At 38.4% G+C, this 25,672-nt stretch overlaps 1 protein-coding gene across 4 annotated transcripts in view; it reads right to left on the bottom strand.

The window, feature by feature from the left end:
- The window catches only part of USP25 (ubiquitin specific peptidase 25), a 139,505-nt gene that overhangs the window by 30,057 nt on the left and 83,776 nt on the right, over positions 1-25,672 (bottom strand). For all 4 annotated transcript variants that reach the window (XM_067543203.1, XM_067543212.1, XM_067543196.1 and 1 more), the window contains exons 9-18: positions 25,537-25,610; positions 21,475-21,623; positions 18,607-18,734; positions 17,266-17,361; positions 16,824-16,985; positions 14,452-14,660; positions 13,542-13,612; positions 4,752-4,980; positions 2,114-2,314; positions 137-276 (exon numbers count right to left, since the gene is read on the bottom strand). In XM_067543203.1, coding sequence (XP_067399304.1) covers positions 137-276; positions 2,114-2,314; positions 4,752-4,980; positions 13,542-13,612; positions 14,452-14,660; positions 16,824-16,985; positions 17,266-17,361; positions 18,607-18,734; positions 21,475-21,623; positions 25,537-25,610 — 1,459 coding nt within the window. The remainder of the gene's footprint in view (positions 1-136; positions 277-2,113; positions 2,315-4,751; positions 4,981-13,541; positions 13,613-14,451; positions 14,661-16,823; positions 16,986-17,265; positions 17,362-18,606; positions 18,735-21,474; positions 21,624-25,536; positions 25,611-25,672) is intronic.

Raw genomic sequence — 25,672 nt, forward strand, 5'->3', positions numbered from 1 at the left:
AGGCTGAACAGTCCCTAAGGAAAGATTAATGCTCTCTTTAAGGGAATAATTTTCTCTTTTATCAGATATTATTATACCTGTCACTTGCAAGAAAAGAAGAAAAGAATGTATATTAAAAACTTGAAAATATCCTCACCGTTTGCATGACAGCTTCAGGAGTTCTAACTTCTTGTTCAGCGAATGCTTTAGTGATTGCTCGTACAGAATCTTCTTTCAAATGCTTTGAGAGATCAGTTCTTGATGGCTGCTCTAAATATTCTGGTTCTCCTGCTTGAACTTAGTGACAAAAAAGGTAAGGTAAGCAATTCCATATTCTAAACATAGCTAAGTCTATCAGCATTATTTGGATTAACAAGTAACTGCATTAATGTAAGGTTCTTCCTGAATCTGCTTGTGGAACTGTGGCCTAAAATATCCAACAATCTAAAGCTAAAAGATGCATATTGCAAAATAAAAATACATTACAATCAATACATTTTACATTTCAAACAACTAAGAAAACACAAATCTCTTTCCCTTAAAATGTAGAATCTACACTAGGGAAAATAAAATAATGTGCTTATTGCTTTGAGTTACAAAATAAAAGAAGGGTAAACTTCTGCTGGTAAATTTCAAGAGAAATTCATTAAATATTTTGTATCACTAACACAAACAAAAAAAATAAGTTGTTCAAAGTAATTGAAAAACAAGACATTTAGAAGATGAAATCACTCTTTGGAACTTAAAAAAAGCAATTTAACACTATCAGTACACTTAATTGTCTAAATACGTTTGACCATACTATGATCTGTGTGTCTGTCACTACAAAATGAATGTACAATCTTTAATGATCCAAAGGCGACAAGAATATATGAATGACAGTTTCCTACTATACAAGCGTGTCAAGTCATCTTAAATACTACACTGTAGAACCATCAAAGCTAGAGATGGACATAGCCCAGGGGCCAGCAACCTGTGGCATGCATGCCAAAGGTGGCACGCGCAATGATTTTGAGCTACCGGACCTAAGCAGGGCCATGTGGCGACTGCTCCCCCCCTTCCAGCACCTCCCCTACCTGGGCCCAGCGGTGCCCTGGCTGGAGCCGGTGCAAAGCAGGTTGGGTGGGGGAGGGGAGAGCAGCCGCAGCGCTCCAGCCAACAGGGCACCACTGGGCTGGGGCCGGAAGTGGGGAGCAGCCGCCATGTGGCACTGTTTGGGGCCTGGAGCGCAGTGGGGGAGGGAGGAGAGCAGGGAACGGACCCGACACCCCCCGCCATTGCTGCTACCACCGAACACCCAGTAAGTCAGGGCGCTGGGCCCACTGCACGTGGGAGAGGAGCGGGGGGAAGACTTGGCACGCCCCTTCCCAACAGTTGCCGACCCCTGACATGGCCTATTAACCCTACCTAGTCTCTTTCTCTATGTCAGTTTGGGACTGTTCTGTACAATTAGTTCACCAATTGTCTGTTCAGTTTAGCTAAGTCCCAAGCAGTGGGGTTTCCATCATTGTTCTTCTGAGTCTACTGCATCATCCCTCACATTCTCAGTATATTCCTGGTAATCAGCCTAAAATTTTCTATTTCTTAATTTAATTACATGACTACAATCAATGTCCCATACACACAACACATTATTGTAAATACGGCATATCTAAGTACCAGAAAATGTAAAGAGAGAAGAAAGAGAAAAAGGAAAAAATACTCTTGAAATACCAATGTCTTAAAATAAAAGGCCAATGGGAGCTGCTAGCTACTCTGCACTTTTGAAAAATCAGGCCACATTTTCAATTTTAAAGCATACATTCGGCTGAAGTGGTGCTGGAACTTTATAAGGGCAGAACATCACTCCATGTTAAAAAGCCTACAGGATGGTCTCATGTTTTTAAATAAAAAAAAACATTTTATTTTAGTGAGAAAAGAAAAGAAAAACCACAACAGAAACCAACGCTTATTTAAAAACAAAACATACTTCAAACATGGTCATTTTATAGAAATCACTGTAGAAAACTATTCAAATTTGAAGAAAAATAGTTCAGTTTCTTTCCAGATAAAAGTTTGCAGTCGGCATGAATGTATACACATGTAGGGCTTCATTTTTGTTTTCCCACAACATAAGAAATGTATGCAGACCAACCTGGAGCAGAGGAGGGTGCTGGTATCCTGCATGTCTGAGATGTTAACAACTTTTCCTGTTGTGCTTTCTGAGCAAGTTCCGCATCCCATTCTTCTAGTTCTTTTTCAAAACGCATATTGTCTTCCTTGACATAGTCCTTTAAATCAGGAGGCAATGTATCCATTCCAAGCAGCATCTGACCAGTTTCCTTGTTAAATTCTTCTGTAAAACCCATGTAGTATATATGTTTCACAGAATAATAAAAGACAACAGGAATACATATGGATGTACGGCATTCAGAATGAGCGTTCTTGAAAGCATACAATATAGCAGCGGGAAAAAAAAAGCTGTCACATTTATGAATCTTTCTCAGTTTATCATTTGTCATATGCAGGAAGCTCACTCACCTGGAGCTGAAGTTCATTGAGCGTATTGCTTTTGCAATTTAAGTCTTGGGAGAATCTGCACTTGGGCACCACAAACTCATTACTATCTAGAAAGCCAATTCTCTGGGGCTGTGTGTACCCTATAAATTGCAATGGTCACAGCAAAGGTACATAAGGGACTGTGGCCCAATTGCTTTCCATTCCACTTGGTCATAATACTAAGCGATTCCCTGAAGAAATGGGAAAGAAGAGTTGGCATGTGTGGATCTGCAAAGGCAACTCATTATGAGCATGTCAGTTACAGGAAGTAAATATGCTTTCTCCTTTGCAAATGACCTCTGCAGATTCCTAACTCGTGTGGGATTAATCAGCTGTACTCATGCCCCAAAACTTAATTAGACTGGCAAAGCCACACTTTGGGGTCAACAAAGCCAGTGGCTGCAAGCCCCTTATGTATCTGGCGATCGAGAAATGTTGAAGCTAATCTTAGTTCTCATTTAAAAATAAAAGTGAGATTTCTAACTTTTTACCTTAAGAAGAGAGATTTATATTGCTTTACATTTTTAAGGCTATTACTAAGCTTAGAAGCTTGTCACTAAATTGTAATCTAAGATCCAAGTTCATGGTCTTCTCATTCTACACAGTGAGATTTTGCAGATCCATGTAACCCATAACAACTAGTCCTTTCATTTCTGGGACCAATTTGCTAATGTCTTGCTGTGGAGAGAATAATGAAGGCCCCATCAGCAAGTGATAGACAGCGTAAGAAATTCTCCCCTCCTGTCTGTCAGATGAGCAGTCACCTCTGTTGAGTAGTCAGTTTACATAATCTATGGCCACAAGAGGGGACAGTGAAATAGAATACTTATTTTCTTTTAAAACATTTTTGAACTACAATTTAAACTACCAACTAGCTTTAAAAAAATGAGGATTGGGGAACACCTGGTCCATCAACACAGTTTATTCAGAGTATGGTTAAAGACACACTTTTCTATGATGGTCAGACAAGAGCTGTGAGCATTGGGACTGCTTTCTCTTATGCACCTTTGCCGTGAACATTTGTATTCCTGTGGGAGTATATGCATATCCTGCCTGGTCACTGCTTTGTAGTTAGATATGATTTAATGGAAAAAGAGATACGTTCAAGGAGTGTGATCTTAAAAGACAAATTTCAATCTAGTAAAGTAAAACCACATTTATTTGGTCTAATTGGGACCAGGGCCAGATCAGATAATCAAAACTCCAGATAAGCGTCAGAATGGGAAAAATGCAATGCTGCAGCGCCATCTAGCAGCCACAGAAGAGATTGCCTGCTTCTGGCCCTGGAGTCCTGGTTGTTCGGTAAATGTGGAGAGCTGGTTAAGGGAGGGTTGGATAAATGGGTTCTATTGTATTCCTTTGTTTTGTTTTTCACAATGTAGAACTAAAAATGTAAGTTAGATTTGAAGTGCTCATTTCAGTAGTTTGCAACAACTCTGCTTTTTTACATTCCATGAAAAAGTATATTATGAATATTAAGTAGATGAAGGCAAGAAAAGTATTCCTGAGAACATGTTAAAAGGGACCTATTTTATAGCTTTTAGCATTTAAAGTTTTTGGTTTTACTCTTTGGTGTTGTGATAAACCTATGCCCTCACTGTGACGTCATTTGGCAAACATTTTATTTTGCTATTTTAATAATGCTGAAGTACTAAGTACTGTGACATTATTCATTATACTTACTACTCAAAAGATGGGTAGTATTTTTTTGCCATCTAGAAATATATAAACATTAATACGTATAATCATAATTAAACATTTCACTTTCCACTCATTTGTTTAAACACTGAAGATTCTGACTTCACTCCACACCGTAACCCTATCCTTCAAGCTATAACTTGGGCAGCACTCTATCTAAACACCTACAATATTCTTTAGCTGATCTACAATTAAGCAATGTGCAGCTGTAAAATTCTATAAAAGCAGGATCGCATTGCTGCATTTATACTGAACTCAACAGGAATGTGGGGATTTTTTTGCAGGGGTTGTTTAGTTTTCTTTGTATTTAACTATAAATGCATATGTAACCTTTTAGTTAACAATAGGAATAAAAATAATCATGCTCTGCATGTAAATTATGTATATATACGTTTAAATTTCAAGCTCTTAAATTCTGCTAGAGTTATATTAGCCATAGTTCAGATATTCAAGAAAGCAACAGAATCGCTCATGAAATCAACACCTTGAGTACTATTTCCACATATTATATTTCATGCTGAAAATATACCCATTACCTTGTATCAAGAATTGTTCCTTATCATTTATATACATTAAACAGTATGCACTGGCATTTCGGTAACCACCAAAAGAGTCGCGTTCCAACTCTTCCCAAGTTGACTTTGTCACTGAAATATCATTATATTTCATCCATCTCCTCTGGTGGTGGTCATAAATATATGCCCAGTAGTGTCCTGCGTTAGCTTGGCCTTCATGAACTAGTACAGCATGTAACCGATAAGGAACCTAAAAACAGAAAGAAAGCGTAATTTAAAGGTTCCTGCCATTATAGTACGCAAAAGAAAAGAAGGAAAAATCAGAAATAAAAGGAGAACAGAAGAGAGAACGGTATGTGAGACAACAGATTAGGAGAAAAGGCTTTGACCTATTTTGGTATCCCAGATAATTTTACAGTCTGACCCTGTCTACACTTACCTCCAGGATTTGGCGGAGGTTGACGGGAGTTACGCAAGCTACGCAAAATTCTTGCGTAACTCCTGTGACTTCTGGGATCCTCGTCTGCGTGCCATCTTCATTGCACTATGCCACTTGCGAAGGTGGTCTTAGTATGTCAATTTCTGGATTGACTGAGCGGGTCTTCACTGACCGCTCAGTCGATCCAGAGCAATCGATCTGATGGCGGCGACTTTGCCGCCGTCACTGTAGCTGTAGCCTCAGTCAATGTGCAGGGTTTCTAAATATTAGTTGCCTTTTCCTAGCCTTTGATTGTCATATTATAAATATTACCTTCTCCTCCCCATCAACTGCCCCTCAGAAGCTCAACCACCAGAATTTGTACACACTAACACTAACAAAGATTTTTCTCATCAGGAAAGTTGTTTTGAAATATGATAAATAAAACAGAATATTCATCTGAACACTTGAAAAAAAAAATCAGACAAAGAAACATGGGTTATAAGGACACTGCAACTTTATTTATTTATTTAACAATTTACCTGAGTCAACCATTTCTCAGATGGTAACTAAAAGCTTCTGAGGAGTAATCTATTCAAAAAAAATATACGTCTTCCTCAGAGCATGTTCTTTTTCATTCTTCAGTGTGCAATACAGACATACAGACCGTTTAGGTCAGCTCCATTCAGACTGAATACTACTCATCATGCAAACATCACAATGATTCTTCTACCACTGTCATGTTCAAATACCAAGTCTGGAACTTCATGCACTCAGCCACAAACTATGAATTCAAACTTCCTTTTTTTAATTTTGAAAGTAGCAAACTTCAAACTCTAGATTACATGCTGTTAAGAAGCTTAAATTAATTTAAAAAATCAGTAGTCACATTTTTGTTTCCTGGTTTAACCAAGGCTTTCCAAAGCATAAATACACAAGTGCTACAGAGGAGAAAAATAATAAATCAAATAATACACTGAGTTTAAGTTCTGATTGTCTAATCATGTTGACTGCATCACTAACAAATTACATAAATGAATGGTTTCCCCATATAGTAATTGGTGCACTCAATGCACAGGTATTGTCACCTCTGTGTAAATAATTAAGAGAACAGAGGCCATGTGCCAGTTTAAGCACTCAAATGACACAAAGAAGACGACACATTTAGTACATTAATAAGCCATTTGTTAATAGGCATTTAAGAATCTTATAATAGAACAAAACAATAAAATTAGAAAAAAGAACCAGCCAGGTCAAATATACAGTCAACCTGTAGCAAAACATCTGGCAAAAAAATATAAAACCACTTACGGTTTTCTACCATCACCCAAACAACGCAAAACAGTAAAGAAAAGAAAAACGGAAAGTTATCATCTTGACAGTCTGTACACCTCTGTTCTCATTTCCCTACCCCATCCTCCACATGCTCTCACGTCCTGTGTCCATCCCAACCCTTTGAGCTTACTCATCTTCTGCTCCAGTCTTGCCTTTGTGCCTTCGATTCTTCCTGTTTTTATATGCCAGATGCCCATCCTCTCTCCCCCTATTTAGCATTCAACTCTTCAAGCAATCCCTCCTTCCTTCTTATCAGTCCTACATGCTGCATGTCATTAACTATTATCCCATGTCTTTCTGTTGGGTGTGTCTGTCTTGCTTTATTTGTCTTGCTAACTCTTTGGGACAGAGAATGTGTTCTAGCTAAGTTTGTAAAGGGCCACGTAAACTAATAATAATATTATTGATTTTATTAAACCATCAATATAATTCAGTCAGTTCATTTCTATGTACACCAGAAAGCTAAATACTTCCATCTTAAAAAAGTACATCTTGAGAGTACCAATACACCTATAATTAAGAACATGCAAGAAAACAGCTGCAGTCTTACTGTGTTCAGTATGTCAGTGAAGGAACTGCTAGCTGAAGAGAAGCAAGGGCCAGGTGGTGGGGTCCTCCCCTCATTTTGAGATAACAGAAGAGGGACTCAAGCAACTGAAAGATATCAATGTCTAGGCCAGGCCATGCCAACAAGCATACAAAGTCCTTGCACTTTCCTCGGTATCTAGGAGCATGAACTTTAGCTCCTAATCAATTAAAATACTGATACAAAGATTCACAGCAGAAATGGAGACAACTCTACATTTTTTTATCAGTCGTTAACACACACATTAACCTCTGTTCACACTGAAGCCTTATTGGACTACACAGTCTACCTTGCCTTCAATGGCTGTAGATAACCAAAATCTGTAAGCAAGGCCAAGAGGAGGTCTCCAAGAAATCTGACTTTTCCATCTCCATCTGCTGTGGTCTTCAGGATCAAGAGAACACCAGGTCAAATAAGTTAACAGTGAGTCAAAACACTTTAGGGACTTAGAATGCTAGCTAGTGACCATCTTCTTCTGGCAACATCTATGGCAGAATCTGAAGACCTTTTGCAGTAGAGATGGGAAGTGTTAGAGATCATAAGAGTAGAGAAGAAAGAATGATTCACTTTACTTTAAAAGACAACAGGAGAAAAAACCAGTAAAAGTGTTTTTCTTTCAAAAAGGCAAACAGTTCCCAAGGGAAAAAATATCAGTTCGATAAAAATAGCATAAAATATTACTATTATCCTTAATACAAGAAAAGATTTTTAGAAGCACTGAGGGTGTTGAGTGTTTTTTTAATCTGCTAACGCAAGTAGTATAACAAAAAGAAAACAAAGAGGAAGAGATCCCAATGCTTTTCATACAGCAAGCCTGAGGGCTAATAAGCCTGTCTGTCAAGCTTTCTTTCAGGTTTATTGCTATTAAGATCTAAATCCTAGAGTGAAGATCTGAGCAAGAAAATGTGTGCTGGATACTTGTTGCAAAGCTATATTACTGCAGTAGGGAACTTTAAGTTTAGTATTTGTATATCATTAATGATAATAATAAAATCACTTATGACAATGACTTGGGATATTGGAATGTTCCCTACAGTAATTACAGGGTTTTTACTTGCCCATAATATTCTGGGTTTCCATTCTCAATATATCAATTACTTTGAGCTTTGAGGCTATGCATACTCCCTGAAACTGCTAAGTTGCTTCACAACTAGCCAGTAGGAAAAGTGGAAGAAGTGCAAAGGTTGTATCCACCCCTGAGGCCAGAACATTGCCCTCTGTAAAGCTCTCAAGTGCTGGTAACCTCAGCTGAAAGAATCTTGGCAGTCCTCTGAAATTTGAGTGTCCTGGGTGGGTAACACATTATTTCTAAGCTGAGTTATCAAACCAGTTTGGAAGCATTTTATAAAGGAATTTGGGTATGCAGATTAATTAAAAGATTAATCATGGGGGTCTCTCTCTGCCTTTCTGATGACATTCCCTCACTTCAGCATAGCATAGTACAACCGATGGGGACTGAGGTTTTAACTGAATTTTAAATAAAATTGTGCTAATTGGGTTAACTTCAATCCCTCTTTCTCTGCTTCAGGCAAACTAGCTGCCAGAACTGTTTAGTCTGATCAAGGAATGTTAATTGCAGCCTTCCATGAAGAGACAGATGTATAGCGCTAACAAGTTTTGAATTCTGTACCAGTAGCTGTATCGCACAATAAACCATTATATCTTCAGCAATTAATGGTACACAGCAACACACAAAGTATATAATTAGCATTAAACTTTCATGCTGTAACTACCACTGAGTGAAACAAGAGTGAAGCATCTACAGGAAAGGAAACTCCCAAGATTGTGTGATTTCCCCCCCTCCCTCCGCCACCTTTCTATCATCCTCTCATTCCTCCCAGCATCAAACTGAGCTAACAAAGCAGCACAAAAACATTGATGTAGTGGAAGAAATAATGAAGGAGAATTTAATGGAGTAATCCTGATAACTGAAAAGGCATGAATGACCAAAAATTTCAGATATGATTACGGATTTTGAGTACGCAATTGAGAAATCTTCTCTCTACTGTCCTATTCAACATATGCAGCCATTATGTGAACTGGTAAGATGACATGGACTCAAATGCCAACAACATGCAGATGCACAGCTCTCCCTTTCCTGCATCCCACATGACCACACCACTACCACCACAATCGTCCAGTGCTTAGACCAGATCAGCTAATGGATGAACAATGGACAACTGAAGTTGAACCCAAGCAAGACAGAGATTATGTTGGTGGAAACAGGAGAGCATTTTTAAGTTTGCATCCATGTTACAGTCTCCTTTGGTTGAAAGCACGCATGCACACAGTCAGTTCAATTCAGACTCTAGTTTAAGAGATGCAGGAGCACTCCTACTGACACTAAGCTCTCATGTAGCAGCCTCCACAAGCAATGCTTTCTACTATCTCTGTCTGGCTAAAAAACTCAGTCCCAATCTGGCACCCAATGACCTGGCCTAATGTTTCTCCCAAATAGACGACATCAATGTAATGTCTGAGCATAAAGACATCAGCCTTTAGGAAACTCCATCTAGCAAAAAACATTGCAATGTGTCAGCGCAGCAACATGACTACCATGAGCCCATCAAACCTCTCCTCCACTCTCTACACTACTTTCCCAGAAAGAATATTGTGCCAAGTTCAAGGTCTCAGTCCCTACCTTCAAGGCACTCAATGGCCTCGGGGACCAGGATATATAAAAGATCACCTAAAGTTGCAGGATGAAGGCGTGGCTGACAACTCCGTTCAGACAAGAGAGCTCTCTACAATAAAGGTAAGGATCACGTATGCAGCAACTTTCTGAGGGGCCAGTCCAATACTGTAGAATGAAGTCCCACAGGAACAAAGGACCATTACAAACCTAGATTTCTAGATTCACAGAGCATGTATTCATATAGCTTAAATAGATGTCAATTAATTCTTGATAAATCCATTTATTGGGTCTTCCTGGTCAAGGTGGTAAGGCAAGATAGGAATCTTAGCTATAAACATCATAAGATTATTTTGCTAGGGCTTTATGGACCACTGCAATTTCCCCCATATGATTTTTGGTCTTATGTTTCAGAAGCCTTATTCTTTATACATTCAGTGTATATATTACAAAGTTCACTGTTTATCAAAATGCAAAACAAATACCACGGTTCCATCCTTCCAAGGAAATTGGTTTTTATAGAATCCATAAATCTCTCAAACCTCAAACGATGACCTATAAAGGAATCATTACAGCAACTGGAAATGCGCTATTAATAATAAAAAAGATATTATAAAAATACCCTCACTTAAGCAGTATACAAAAGAAAACAAAATGTCTTTATACTCCCATAGCCCAGACTGAAAAGTTGGCAGTTGGATCAACTATAAAAATCAGCCTCCTCCGCATTGTGCCAAGAAAGCCCCCCAAAACAGCAGCCTGAAGTGTTTAAGGGCAACCTCTACTCCCAGGATGTGATACTAGACTGGCTGGGTATCTAGAACCTGAATTTATCATTTTGAACCCTTGATGTACATGTTACTGCTTTCAAACTAAGAAATGAGTGTAGTGGCACATCAGGCACCAACAAATCAATGTGGTATGGAATTATCTATTTTGAAATAACACCGAGGCCCCAATATATTGGTCTTCACTAGAACCTTTTTACTTTTTCACTGAATTAGACTCCTTACTCCAATTCAACGCTTGTTGGCTAATAAATTCTAGCCATCTAGAAGTAAATGACCAGGCAGGTATTTCTTCATGTCACCTGGAAGTCAACAAATCACAATTCACTTGGAATTGCGTTTGGACATGCGAAGTCCTCCTCAGCAGAGCACCTAGATACCTTTACTGCTAATTGCCTTACACTCTCAAAAAATTAAAAGCTGCACCTAACAGTGAGCCTTCAAATTACCAAATGTCACTGCTAGATGACTTATAGCATGTACCTTCCTTGTGATATTGCAGACCTTAGCAAATCCTGCCTATAGAGAGGAATTTTAAGGGAAGCTATCTAGGCAGGTTTACCTGAAATTCTGAATATCAGCACTGAGCTGCCAAGATCTATTATAAGCACTGCACAAAAGCTTTAATGTACCTCAAGAAAAATGTATGTTGATAGTTGATTTGCTAAGTTTTCCTAAAGTAAGTAAACAGAGAAGACGCTAATCAACAGTTCCACAAGTACCACTATGGAGGAGAAAGCAAAAATGACTTAAGTAGTACAGAGTAAGAAGATGCATCCATTCTAGGATACCCTCTCAAAACTATATGGTATCTTGGAAAAACTAACTTGAGACACCTTTAAAAAATGTGTTCCTATCTTAGATGCACATCCTTCTATTTCCCTAGGTTCTGTTAAAGTTATTTACCTAGCGTTTCCCTAACTCTAATTAGCTATTAGCTCTAAGTACAATAAACTAAGAAGGTATTAAATTAAGAATACAATCAGAATAATGCACTATAAGGAACTGGTTTTCCTCCCATGTCATGTTCCACATAAGAGCTCATTCACATTTCATGTTTATGATGGTTTGCTTTATCCCACCAACAGAGCATCTTGTTAATGTGAATACCACTTGATATTTTTTAAAATGGAAGAATGCTTAAATCAGACCACCCTGTTAGTTGGGAGCCTTCATCTTTTTCCTCCTCACATTTTCAGAAGTGTTATACAAACAAACTGCCTCTCTCAAGAGGGTGTTCTTTTACTCAGAGCTGCTTCATGAAGACAGAAGCTCTTGTCCTACTGGCCCGTCCAATCTCTCCCACGTGACTCCCTTTATACATAACACTGAACTTTGAGACATATCAGTAATCACTCATGTATCTTAGCAAAGGCTACCAGAATCACCTGATGCAAGGTTTCCCAAAGGACTGTGAACTGAGATTATTACTAGCACTACACACCTTGTGATGTAAGTGTAGCTGATGTTTATGAAACTTGGAATACTGGCCATTCCAGTAACAGGCTATGGGGGAGCAGCGGGTGGATTCCCCCACGGTGGGCAATCTAACTTAAAAAACTATGCTAAAAGCTGTGAAACAATAAGAAACTTACTTCTTATAAAGAATTATACACAAAAGGCAATAAGGGAAACTGAAAAATGTACAGATTGAAAAAACTGAAATAAAGCTCCAGGCATTGGAGGTTCTGACCCAGGCCAGGCCAATCAACTGTAAGAAAGAACTGAAGAGGCAGTGGTTGCACTCCGCCTTTCATGCCTTCAGCTGAAAGTTGAGGAAGGCAAGGGCACATACGTGGACCTACAGACAATGCTCACATGAATTCTCCAACTCGGGTTGCCTGGAGCACATGCGCACACCCACAGTGGAACACATACAGGAACCAGCACTCAGAGAAGAACACAAAGATACAAAGCCCTCCTACTTTTGGATATTAGCCAGCCTCTAACTGGGGTTGGAAGGAAATTTGCCCTTGGGGCAGGTCATTGCTGCATGGTTTCTTACACCTTTCTCTGAAGCAGCTGATATTGGTCACACTCTGAGATAGCACGTTGGACTAGTTGAACAACTGATCTGATTCACTATGGCAATTCCTATGCAGTCTTACATCTCATCTTGGAACCAGTCTTCAGAGTGGTTCCACAGCATCCCTTCTGCACCTTAGCTGCTGCCCTCCACCCTCAGATTCCAAATACCATAAGGACTTCCGTAGGACTAATGGAAGGATGCCATTGCCGCACCCTTCCTCATCTATAGCCCTTTCTCCTAAACCGGATCAAGCAAATTTTCATCTCCTCCTTATTGAGACAAAAAGAAATGATGGACAGACAATTCTCCATTTGCAGACCTTGTCCCTCCTTTTCTTCCCCTAACCTTGGTATATGTACCTTTAATTTTGCCTGTTATCTCTTTGAGGTCTGGGGGCATTATCTTATGTCTGTAACTTGACATGGACACTAACAGCTACCAACAATACTAACTAAACTCACACATCCAAAAAAATGCATGAAAAGAGGATCATATGGATACAAGACTACTGAAGGAACCACTGTTATGTATCATGATGGCTTATTATTGCTGATCACAGTACAAAATGTGTCACTTTAACAATTAGTGTCCCCCCAAGAAAATGGTTCAAGCAATTTTTCTACATTTTTTCTACATTCATAATTGATGCAGCAAGCCCAGAGGTGCCAGTGCTATGAACTGCCAAGCCTGAAGATGCCGGGGGCCTCAGCCCTGGCACAAATTAAGCACTGCATTCAAGTCAACACAGCTGCATAGAATCAGAAGGTATTTTGAGTTTTTCCACAAACTTGTAGCACAGCTTTGTTTAAATCACTTCATTTCTAATGCTGGACTTCCCTGCAAAATAGATATTTCTTTTTTTGAGTTGGTGGTACTTAATTAAGGAATACAAAATCCTTTGTGATCTTCTGATTAAGGATCTGAAAACATTTTATTAAGCAGATAAGAATTAAAGAAACATCTTTTTAATTAAAGAGTAAAATGATTTATTTTTGGATTATCTTATGCAGACATATTACTTACCTGGACCATTGATTTGTCAGAGTACATCAATTCAATTGTCCGATGTATTCTAGATATGCTTTCCTGCAAGTCTAAGGGAATATGAAAAAAAAAAGTCATATCGTTCCAACATCAGGAGTTTTCTACATGCTTCTACAATACACTACATCTTCACCTTTTCTGACTTAAAGACTCAAATAAGGATCAATATTTATAATCTTATTTAAAAAATAATGTTAACCACTCACATGCCAGACACTGAAGTTTCTCATGCCTGAATGCAAGTGCCACAATCCACGGGATGGTGCAGCCTCCTGCCCACAAGATACCAGGCACACTCCATGGGCAAGAAAGTGGCTCCATTTTGTTCCTCCCCTTTTTTGAACAGTTAGTGCCCTTTCTTGTGCCCTTCACCAAGGGAGCAGTCCATGCATTCCCCCAAACATAGAGACTGCAACTGTAAACAGCTTTTGCAAAGAAGCTCACTACACTCTCCAAAAACAGCCCAGGTTGTGCACCCAACAAAAGGGCCTGTCACAATTTGGCATAACTCCTTAAATTGCCTATCACTCTGACAGCTACAGAGAAATGATGGGAAGATCTAGCAGTGCAAAAACCACTTCTCTTTTCCCCCTTCTCCATATCACACAGCACAGTAACATCTGCAGAGGATACAAGCCCAACTCCAGGATGCAACCTGAAATCGCAAGGCTTTGGACTAGAGGTGAATGCTGTATCATCTGAGACAGATTAACATTTTTGTTAGTACTAGAATTTTTCCTTTATCTGGCTGTCTAAGACAAATGTAAGTCCAGTAAGAATTGTGAAAAATTACTGAAGTCATACACACTGATTTTCTTCCCCCAATACCAAAACATTTTCAGTAACCCTTTTCAAGAGCAACTGTAGTCCCTACACTGTCTGACAGTACCTCTAGTGTCATTTTCTACTTCAGTCCTCCAGCGATGTAAACATCCCTCTAACACTGAAAGCTCTTCTTCGCTTATGTGTCTTGGTGCAGGATGCATTGGCAGATCCGGAGGAATTCGGGACTGTGTGAATGGTTTGTGTATTACTGATCTTTGTACAGGAGATGTGCTTGGTATCTCTGAAGATGGAGGCCCCTGTTGCTCTGTTGAGCTGTATTTATTTAAAACATGAAACAAGAGACTTGAAACTTCCTATACACTGTAAACTATAGACACTTACTTCACAGATACTTGGACTGAAATAAAAGCCGACAAATCCCTAATCAGTGTTGTTCTTTTTAATCTGAGCATTTACATTTTAAAGACAAAAGTTATCAAGATAAGGCAACACAGTACAGAGAGAGTACTTTTAATATGAAATGGAGTCACATCTTCATAGCATGCCATGTGGTAACCACAATGACAAAAGGGACAGAATTACAATTAAACCATTCAAGCCAGAATTTACTTTATTCAAAACTGATCATAACTTCTGCACAGTATTACAAAATTCCTTATTTAGTCAAGTTAGTTCAAAGCACGCGCTACTCATCTCAAAGAGGAAACGCCAGATATCCTGTCTCTTTGAGGCAATTTTTTCCTAATGTAAATTAATACCACAAGTTTTAAATTTAAGTTCTGGTTTCCTTACACCTTATCCACAATATTCTTTTCTTAAAGATTTCCACCATTGCTACAGCTGGTATTAATCCAACAGTGCCAGCAACAAAGGGAGCTCTAGTGCACACAAACCACTGGCATTTTAGAGCTCTCCCGAGAAGGGTAAAAATCCGTGTTAACACTGCCACTATCATCATCCCCAGTGGTAGCAATGGTGGGAAATTAAAAAATAATCTAGAGCATACACTGCCCCAGAAACCACTTTTCCTCTTGTGCCTCCCCATCCTGGCATCAACTAAAATGCTTATGCCTAGTCCACAGATTTGTACATATGACAGAGCCCAAATTTGCTGATCTTCATGGCAAAATACTTATCTATTTACTTGGGATTATGCCTCATGAAGTTGCCTGAGTAAGACTGGAGTCTCTTGTGATTTGGGAAATTCAGGGAACACTTTGTGGTTTTATATTTCTACATATGGGCCTAAAAAGTCACAATACTGACCTCTCTCAAAATAAACTGAGCACACAGCATAATCTTAGGCAGCAAAGCACTTTCGGTAGTGTAATTCAGGCAAACAATGTTTCCTTGTTTTGGACGGATTCTGTCATCTGTTTTCTTAATAAGAAGTTTCTATATTCATGGTTATCACAGCAATACCAGCAAAGCACTTGAGCATTTAAATAAAAAAAACCACAACAATTTTAGATCCATTTACTTCAATGGGGGATACTCCATGCTCAAAGTCAGGCAAGTCTTAACTGCTTTGCTGGATTGGGACCTACTATCCCAGTTGATATAAAAGCAACTGATTCATGGTCACATTGTTCATAGTGCCATATTCTATCCTAATCTACAAATCTCTCAACTCCATTTACTTCAATGGGGTGAAAATAAGTGCAAAATTTGATTTCTATCTGCACGGTATTCCAACACTTACATAAAGCAACGTAAAAGAGCAAAACCTTTGTAAATGAATTAAACATGATCAAACAGCAATTTTAAGTAGTCAGGCATAAGAAGAGCTGATAGCATGTGCTTGAGATTTAGAAATGCAGATCATTGCTGGATTAAAACAACATGTGGGGCCATTCAACACAGATGTGCAAAATTCTGGGATTCTGATCATATATTTTTCCAGTGATATATAATTTATACACCTATAAAATATTGTATTCATTTTAGAATTGCAATTATCACTCTTACTAAACTATTGATAATGTTTCAATATTTAAGAAAGTTTCAGTTTTGCAGCTAGAATCAGAAATTATATTAACTGAAAGAAAAGATCAGCTAAGTGTCACAAAATTCAATCACTAAGATACATTTTTCTTATGGATAATTTACAATGCACAGCAATATGGTTTGTGGTTTTAGTTTAAACTTGACAATTCTCCACCAAAACAAAATTTGAGAATGGGTTTTTATAAATACATAAGAAAACTACTCCATATATAGAATTTTTGTATTACTGAAAAATATTCCTAAGAGGAGGAGCAAATCCTAGACCTTCCCATATTAGTTGGGAGCATTGGCTTTTAAGAGGGCTCACTTTTACTATTATTGGACAAGAAATATATTTTTTAAAACCACTCATCTCCTCCTCCTAGTCCTTAAAAGTCCTTAAAAGTGACCCATAATTTGCCTACAAATAAACACCTAAAACCAGAAACGTCAAACACAAAATACACACAAATAAGGTCTCATTTTTACCTGGGTATTGTCTGTGTTGTTATAGTAACACTAGGGGGAGCGCTAGCATCAATATCATCAATCGGAGAAGTGCAAACAGGTTTACTTGAGGCAAACTCCAACGCATACTGGAGGACATCTACCAATGGGAATCGTTTAGGACCAGAACCATAGCTTAAATATCTGTTAAGCACAGAAATGTATAAATACCATGACACTCATACAAAATGGAATGGACTACAAGTCAGTCAAATAATCTTGTCATAATAAATTACATGCATTTAACCATTTTGCTTAAGTAAACATTCTACAGAAATTACAAGTGGAATAGAAAAGAAATCTAAGAGAAACTTCGGAACACGTAATTACATATAAAAGACAATTAATTATTCTGTTCTGTACAGAACAGAATGTTACTTGCAACGTTACTTGCACTTATGTTTGGAATAATTATCTATAGTACCGTTCTAATCTCTGCTGTAAGACTGTAAGATACTCTTTAAGTCTCTTGATTTCATCCCGTTTAATTCTTGTTATCTCTCTGTTTTTGTGCATGTATCTGTCAAAACAAAATATCAGACAAGGAGTCATCCAGCTGCATTTCAATAGTGAACTTTATCAAACTGTCATGTACATTCACTACCAACAACTAAGTTTGATTCACTAAAAACATTGTTCTTCCACTTACAATGCATTAAAAAACAATGTAAAAAGAAGACACTGATCATAAAGCCAAGTCTATCCCACGGGCACTACAGCAGCATAGCTACAGCACTGCAGCTACACCGCCATAGATCCACAATGCAGACGCTTCCTGCAGTGTCAGAAGGGGTTTTTCTGTCCATGTAGCTAATTCACCTCCTAGATCAATAGAACAATTCTTGCATCAGCCTAACCATGTGTCCACCAGGGGTCTAGTCCAATTAACCACAGCACTCAGGGATGTGAATTTTTCACAGCTGTCAGAATCGTAACTATGTCCACCTAACTTTTAAGCCTAGACCAGGCCTAAGACATTTACATTTGTTTGTCCATTATTCACAGGTACATTTTTAAATTAATTTCATTTTGACTTGAATTACTTGTACAAAATACTAACTTATGCTAATCTTTGACATCATATTTGGCATTATAAAATGTTCAGAAAAACCTGTTTCCCAAGCTCTAAAACGCTGTCCGCACAAACACAAATATGTTATTATAACTACTTCTCAACATGCTTTTTTTAGGGTTACAAGAAAGATGGTTTTAATTGTGTCCACACAACAACTCTTCTGACTCATGAAAATAGTTTGTCCCCGCAAATCACGGTTTATTCGTGGTTGGTTTATATTATGGCAGCAGCAGCTAACAGTGTTTCACCCCACACTCTGTGAACTAGTAGAGCATGTTCTTTGGCAGTGTGGACACAACCCTTAAGTGTCCCTAACTGGTTTAGTTCTCTGTGGAGTAAGGTATCCCATGCTCCCTGGACATATCTTAAACACTGAGGAGACAGTATTTGCAGCACTATGGCACAACACTGTCAAGATTAACCATTCAACTAAATAGTCATAAACTGAGTCACAAGCTGTGATATGGAGAGTGTTTAAGTAATATTAATAGTAGTATACCTACAATTTTTGCCATTTACATTCACCTAATAAAATGATCATTACAAACCATTAACAATTAAGCTATTCCCTCTAGAATGTAACATTACTATGATTTAACCTAGTGTAAGGAAAACTGACAGTTTAGCCAACTCCACGTGATTTCATCTGTATATTCATTTTAAGATCCTGCTGACTACTTTTTACCGTACCTGTCCAGATATAAAATTGGAGGAAATTCTAATTTGTTGTGGATCTTCTCTGGCCTTCCCAAAGCCTGGTTAAACTCAAATCTTGAGAGCTCAAAAGTTAACACAGGAGGAAGTTCAGTGAACCAATGCTAAATAAACAAACAGAAGAGGCACAGGGTGAATGTTTTTCAACCATACTGCAGTAGTTTGGTCAGACAGTTATAAAGATGCTTCCACAACTGATATAACACTGTGGGGACAACATGATTCAAACAATGGATCAGTGTCAATTTCCTATGGTCTCCCATCTTTCACCTTTAGTTTAAATCAGACTGACTTTCTATTCAAATTACAGGTAATTAGAGTCCATTTGTTATTCACAGGATTAGCTGGCTTGAATACCCAAGGTAAACAAAAGTCCTCAATATCCTGCACACCCCATCAGTTTAGTACAGACTTAAAAACAATTGGCAGAAAGAATGTTTACTTTAAGAGTAGATCTGGATCCCCAGTGTTTATAACCACATGAATTTAGTTACCTTCCAAGCTCGTATGGCTGCCAAGTTTTGTTTCCTTACATCACCAATTGGGACAAATGGCACCTTGAGGCTCTTCTGAAGTTGTATATACTTTGCTAAAGTTATGAAAAATTCAGCCTTCTGCAATGTTTCCAACATCTTAAAGATTGGTTGTTTATTTTCTAAGCAAATTACATTTATTTTTAATATTTAATATCCATGGGAAATGTGACTAATTTACTGTACATCATGTTATCTTGGGTTGGTAATTGTGCAACAATATTTTTCTTGGTTGGGATTTACACATTGTCTTTCTGGTTTTAATACTGTCAACAATTGTTTAGAATATGCTATATAGCTGTTTTGCTTCTGCCTTCATGTAGAAATAGAAGCCAGGCTCATTAAAATCCAGAGTCTTAACTTTACAACATGTAAAAATGGGCAGTCTAGGACAACACCAGGTCATTTTTCTCCGTTTTCTACAATTTGCCAACATTACATACAGAAGGTTCCAAAAACCACTGAACCCTGCAATTTGTAACTGACAGATTATAACTAAACTGTCCCATTTAAATTGTGTGTGTGTGTGTACCCACTCACAATTTTGATGGTGTAGTGTCTACCATTCTGTAAAGTGAACCTATGTGCTTTCACAATACCAAAAAAAAAAAACCAGACTACGCCTTTCATAAAAAATTGTGCTTCATTTTGCACTCAGATACTTATGTGAAGTCTTTGTTTGTATGTTTAACTGCTTCAGGAAAGGAGTTACACTACAGCCTTACCACAAAAAAATTGAATTTATGCTGAAGTTTTATTTATGCAGGTGGCCAGAATAAAAAAATAAAACAAATGGAAAAATTCCATATGAAAAGAAAGCAGCACAAATGTGGAATCTGTTAGGCAAATCTGAAACTTAAACAGTTGATAAAAAAAGGAAGTAGTGCAGAAGAGAAATTTTAAAAAACTGTCGTCATTATTAGCAAATTGAAAATCACAACTACAAATTGAAGGATGCTTTTATTATGCTTTGTTATGTTTCGTAATAAAAATAATGTATATTTTGATATCACTTTAAGTAACATTTTGTTATTGTAACATATTTACACCAAAGGAAGGGCTACATCTAAACTCAGTGCCTAAGGAGACAACATAATCCTTTTAGGAAGGATTTCACATTATTGAGATAGGTGTGACATGACCACGAAAATATATAAATTGAGAGAATATGGCTTAGCCATTATGGTGGATGCTAAAAAAAAAAAAAAAATCATTTCATGCCCTTATACTTTTACGTGGGCTACCTGAAAGCATATGGTACATTTAAATCTTAATTTATTCAAATCAAACAAATTTCTAAAATAATCCAGCACACCCCAGATCATGGAGTGCTGACTTTTGTCTTTTTTTGTTTTAATCTTGGGTCAGAGTTAAGTTCTATTAACATATTGCAAACAGGCTAGTCCTGGACTAGACAGACACACAGTCATTATGTACAATGTTAGACGCTTCTAAAGGGGATAAATTGTTAGAAGAGAGGAAAAAACATCAGTCATACCTGGCAAAATTCACATTTTTATAATTGTACTACAAACAACATTGTGCATGTGTATCATCTGTACAATAAATTCAGGCCAAAATTGTTACCTACAAAATGCTAGGTCATTAGGTCTTGCAGGAGCTTGAAGTCTGCAGTAGCAAAAAGTATGGGCACCCAATCCACTGCCTGCACAGTCAGAAGGAACCCAGGCTAGCTGTGCATTCTCTCTCTGATACAGTGGTTCAATATGTAAATGAGTGTCAAGTCAACCATGACAGGGCAGGGTTATGCAAATAAGCAACGTGTTACAGCCTGTGCCACCTTCACCTGTGTAACTGTCTACCCTGGCAACTGTGTTCAAACAAAAACAGGCACCCATGATGGTTATCTGACCCTCAGTGTCATTTCAGAACCAAAAAGGTAGATCCATACATCAGCAGTAGGACATCTCCAGCCACATTGGTGAGACACAATGCTCACTTCTGGGTTGTACTACACAAGCGGATGCAGACTTATCAATTTTTTGCATCAGCGATCACCACACCGGTGTTGGATCTCTCCGTGGAGTCCTGTTACATGTTGAACTGACACACACAATCAAACTAACCCTTTTATTTGATCTATCAAGTAGCCATTTTCACTCCTTACGCACACAACGCATGCCACACAGGCATGATTTAGGATTGGCTTACACCACTACAGCAGCAGCCTGCATGATCACCAGCACAGTGCGGTGTTGGATCTACAATGCTGGTTATTAATCTTGCACTTGATTTACATCATCAGAAAAAGGCACAATTAGACCCTACAGGAATCAAACATTTCACTCACCTCCTGGCCAGACTTCCCTGAATTTTCTGAATGCAAAGATTCAATTTCTCCTTCAATCATGGCAGCTTCTAGGCACTCATGCAGATCTTTAAAGCCATTGACCTGGAGTGGGTACTGGCCAAACATTTCCGTGTTTTCAAATTTCTTACCTTAGTAGGAGAGAGGTGTTAACGATTAAGGTTTTATGCATAAACATTTATCATTTAACTTCTGATCATTCATGTGTTAGAACTCCAGAATCAAAAATGCAGGGCTGGAAGGGACCTTGAGAGGTCATCAAGTCCAGTCCCCTGTGCTGATGCAGGACCAAGTAAACCAAAACAAGCCAAGGTTTTTTAATCTTTCCTCATAGGTCAGATTTTCTAAACCTTTTATCATTTTTGTTTCTCCCTCTGGACTCTCTCCAATTATTCCACCTCATTCCAAAGGGGAGGGCGCCCAGAACTAGAAACTGTTGAGACCTTGCCAGCACAAAGGAGAGCAGAACAATTACTTCCTGCATCTTACTATGATATTCCTGTTAATACACCCCAAAATGATATTAGCCTTTTTTGCAGCTGCACCATATTATTGACTCTCATTCAATTTGTGATCCTTTATAACCCCTGATGCTTTTCAGCACCACTACTGTCCAGTCAGTTATTCCCCATTTTGTAGTTGTGCATTTGATGTTTCTTTCCTAAATGAAGTACTTTGCACTTGTCTTTATTGGATTTCTTCTTGCTGACTGCTGACCAACTGTCTAATGCAGTGGTTCCCAACCCAGGGCTCACGGGGTCTTTCAGAGCGGCCCGTGGCTCCTCTCCCCTTGGCTGTAGCAGGGAGCACAGCAAAGCACTCTGCCTAGGCACTACTTCCCCGCTGATGCCTGAGGGAGGGGAGCACTGATCTCCCATTCCCCTGGCTGCAGAAGGGAGCCACAGCCTAGGGACCCAGGTGGAGCACATGGTTTCCCTGCTGCAGCCAGGAGGATGGGAGATCCTCCTCGCTGAACTCCTTCCCTCTGGCTGCAGTGGGGGGTAGGAAGGCTGCTGGCAGAGAGTGGTGGCCCTTCAGGGTTGTAAAAAATATATTTGTAGCCCTTTAGCCAAAAAGGTTGGGAACCTCTGGTCCAATGCTTCACGGTCATTTTGAATTCTAATCCTGTCCTCCAAAGTGCCTGTTACCCCTCCAGCTTGGGGTCATCTGCAAATAATGCATCCCTGTATTGACACCCTACACACCATTGTAATAGTCTTCGTACAAAATACACCTTGTGAAACATCATTTAAAAACTAATAGCTTGTTGGTCAATAACATCATGGTGAAACGTGTGTAGCAAAATCATATGTAAAGTTATGAATATAAGCTGAGTTATGACTGCAATGTGTCTGGGGATTGGGTAAACCAGTTTCTCAAAGACAAAGGACACGTTGATGTTTCTAGCCAGGTGTCATCGAAGTTGATTGGCAATCACCGGTCAAGTGGACATTCTTTGGCAGTGAAAGGGGGCAGAAACAGATTGATTTTCAATTTAACAAACAACATGGAACCTCTTTAATGACAAGACCCCATGTCTCCAGCCTCACAGCAGGAAGAAACTTTATCTAGGGGTAACCCTCATGAAAATGCATTTCAAAGGGTAACTGGACTATAAAAGTGAGAGGCAAAAACACCCCAGCTATTCTCTCTCTTTCATGCAAGACGACTTTGGAAGGGATTATGACCTGTTGCTGGAAACCTGTGGTAACAATGTCACCTTGAACACCCTAGTCTGTTAAATTTTAGTTACAAGAAAGTGTTTTAGCTTTATTTCTCTTGTAACCATTTCTGACTTCAATGCCTTATACCTGTACTCACCTAAAATCTCTCTCTTTGTAGACAAACTTGTTTTATTCCTTAATCAAACTAATCCAGTGTTGTGTTTAAACTGAAATGTTTGGTTAACACCAATCGAAGTAGTAAAAAGTTGTATGTGGACCTCTTACAGGGACAAAAGACCTTTAATAAATGGGGAGGGCTGGACAATGCAGAACACACATTTTGGGGGGAAAATCTAGGACTGGGAGTGTTTAGAGGTCACCCTGCAAGTGGTAATCAAGGCTGGTGAAAGCCAGTGTCTGACAGAGTTGCTGGCGGGCTGCAGCTATATATAGACACTCAGGGTGTGACCTGCATGCTCTTTGGCTATTTGTGAGTGGCCCAGTTTGGGAATTACAGCAGCAAAGCATTGTGAGGCACCCAAGGATGCAGGGCAGGTGGTGACACAGCCCCTCATTGGTCTAGACTGCACCCCGGAACGTGATAGTATCATCTGCAAATTATATAAGCATAGTCCCCATTCCATTATCTACGTCATTAACAAAAATGCTAAAGCGTATCAGATCCAAGACTGACCCACTCTAGGACCCCAATACATACGACTCCCAGTTTGACCATGAGCCACTGATAATAACTAGTCATGAGTATTGTTTTCCAACCAGCTGTGCACCCAATTTATAGTAATTTCATTGAGAACATTTCCTTAATTTCTTATGAGAATGTCATGTGAGACTGGATCCCAAGCCTTACTAAAATCAAGATATCCCATCTACTGCTTCCCTCCTATCCACTAGGCTAGTAACCCTGGCAAAGAAATAAATTAGGTTGGTTTGGCATGATTTGTTCTTGACAAATACATTCTCACTATTCCTTATATCCCTACTATCCTCTAGATGCTTATAAATTGATTGGAAAGATTCTGGAACAAATTAATAAACAGGTATCAAAGTTAGGCTGACTGCTGCATAATGCACCAAGTCTTCTTTTAAAAAGAGAAGCAAAGATAGTTACAATGTTTGCAAGTTCCAGATTACGTTCTAGTACTGAACAAATCAATCATATGCTTGAAAATAAATTACTTTGGAGGGAAAATGATCCAGATATAATATTTTGTAACTGGATATTCTTTCTGCTCTTCAACTACTAAAATCTACTAAATATTTTAGTTCCTACATATGTTACTTTAACAACTAGTTTTACTTATTGTTCATATTGCATTCCAGATGTGCATAGTGTTTAGAGGTGTAAAAATAAGGGCCTGAATCTCCAAACTCTAACTCAATAGTTCTTACTTACCTGCATAGTCCCAGAAAAGTCAATGGGACTACTAATGTGATAAAGAACTTCTAGTATAAATATGTTTTATAGAATTAGGCCATAAAAAGAGGACAAGCCAAGATTTCTGCTCTGAGAAGGCTACAGTAATTTATACAAATGTGTAAAGACACCCAACTATGGAAATGGGAAAGCAGTAATGGGTAACACCACAAAGGAAGTTTTTTGGTTTTTTTTTTTTTAAACGTGTATTTATTTAGGCATACTTTATGTTAGTCATCAGAAGAGTCATGTTTCATGACCCATCCTTTTCTTCTTCTACTTTGGTTTTGTAACCTTGCCATGTTCAGATGTGGAAATCATGAATGAGAATGTGAGCGCAAATCCGAGTTGGAATGTTAGTTGAAAGTAATGAGTTTGTAGGATAGATTTGAAGGAAGACAATGAGGCAGACAGAGGCATAGGAGGGAGGATGTTCCAGGCAAAGAGACAACTTGGAAGTCACTAAATTTGGCTGAAATGTTTTTTTAGAGTGATTTCTCTAAAAGTGGAGCATCATAATCTTTAAAGTAATAGAAATTTTAACTGTACTAAACATGCCATAGAGAGAATGGCTCACTAGTAAATACATGCAGGAACTGCATTTTCTGTAGCCTAGTAGTAAATATTGGCCAAAAAACTATGCTTGTCAGTTCTCAGGAGTGTTTATATTCAACTGCACCTAAATTTTGCTGCAGCTGAACACATACTCAACTCTACTGGAAATTATCTGAAGCCCTCCTAGTTCATTAGTTTACAAAAATTGGCTTTTCTAGGGGGGAAAAGAAATGATCACAGCTGTGGTAGGTATTTTAAAGCTGTATTTCTGTGGAGTAAGGTACCATTTACAAATGTGTACAAGTATACAGTTCTTTTGTTTAACTAGACAAAAGTTTTAAAATGTAACAACTAACATCTTTTCTAGTTCAAGTACAATAAAACGAGTACCTTCAAGCACACCCACTGCTAGAAATCGTCCATAAAACAACTCTACCATTGGGTTCTTTGGCTTCTCTCCATCCCTAAAAACATGAAATATGAAACTAAGATCAAAAACAACAAAGCCACATAAACCAACAGTCAT

The sequence above is a fragment of the Emydura macquarii genome, unplaced genomic scaffold, assembly GCF_026122565.2.
Source record: "Emydura macquarii macquarii isolate MOO-44397 ecotype Brisbane River unplaced genomic scaffold, CSIRO-AGI_Emac_v2 contig_75, whole genome shotgun sequence".
In the NCBI taxonomy this organism is placed as follows: domain Eukaryota; kingdom Metazoa; phylum Chordata; order Testudines; family Chelidae; genus Emydura; species Emydura macquarii.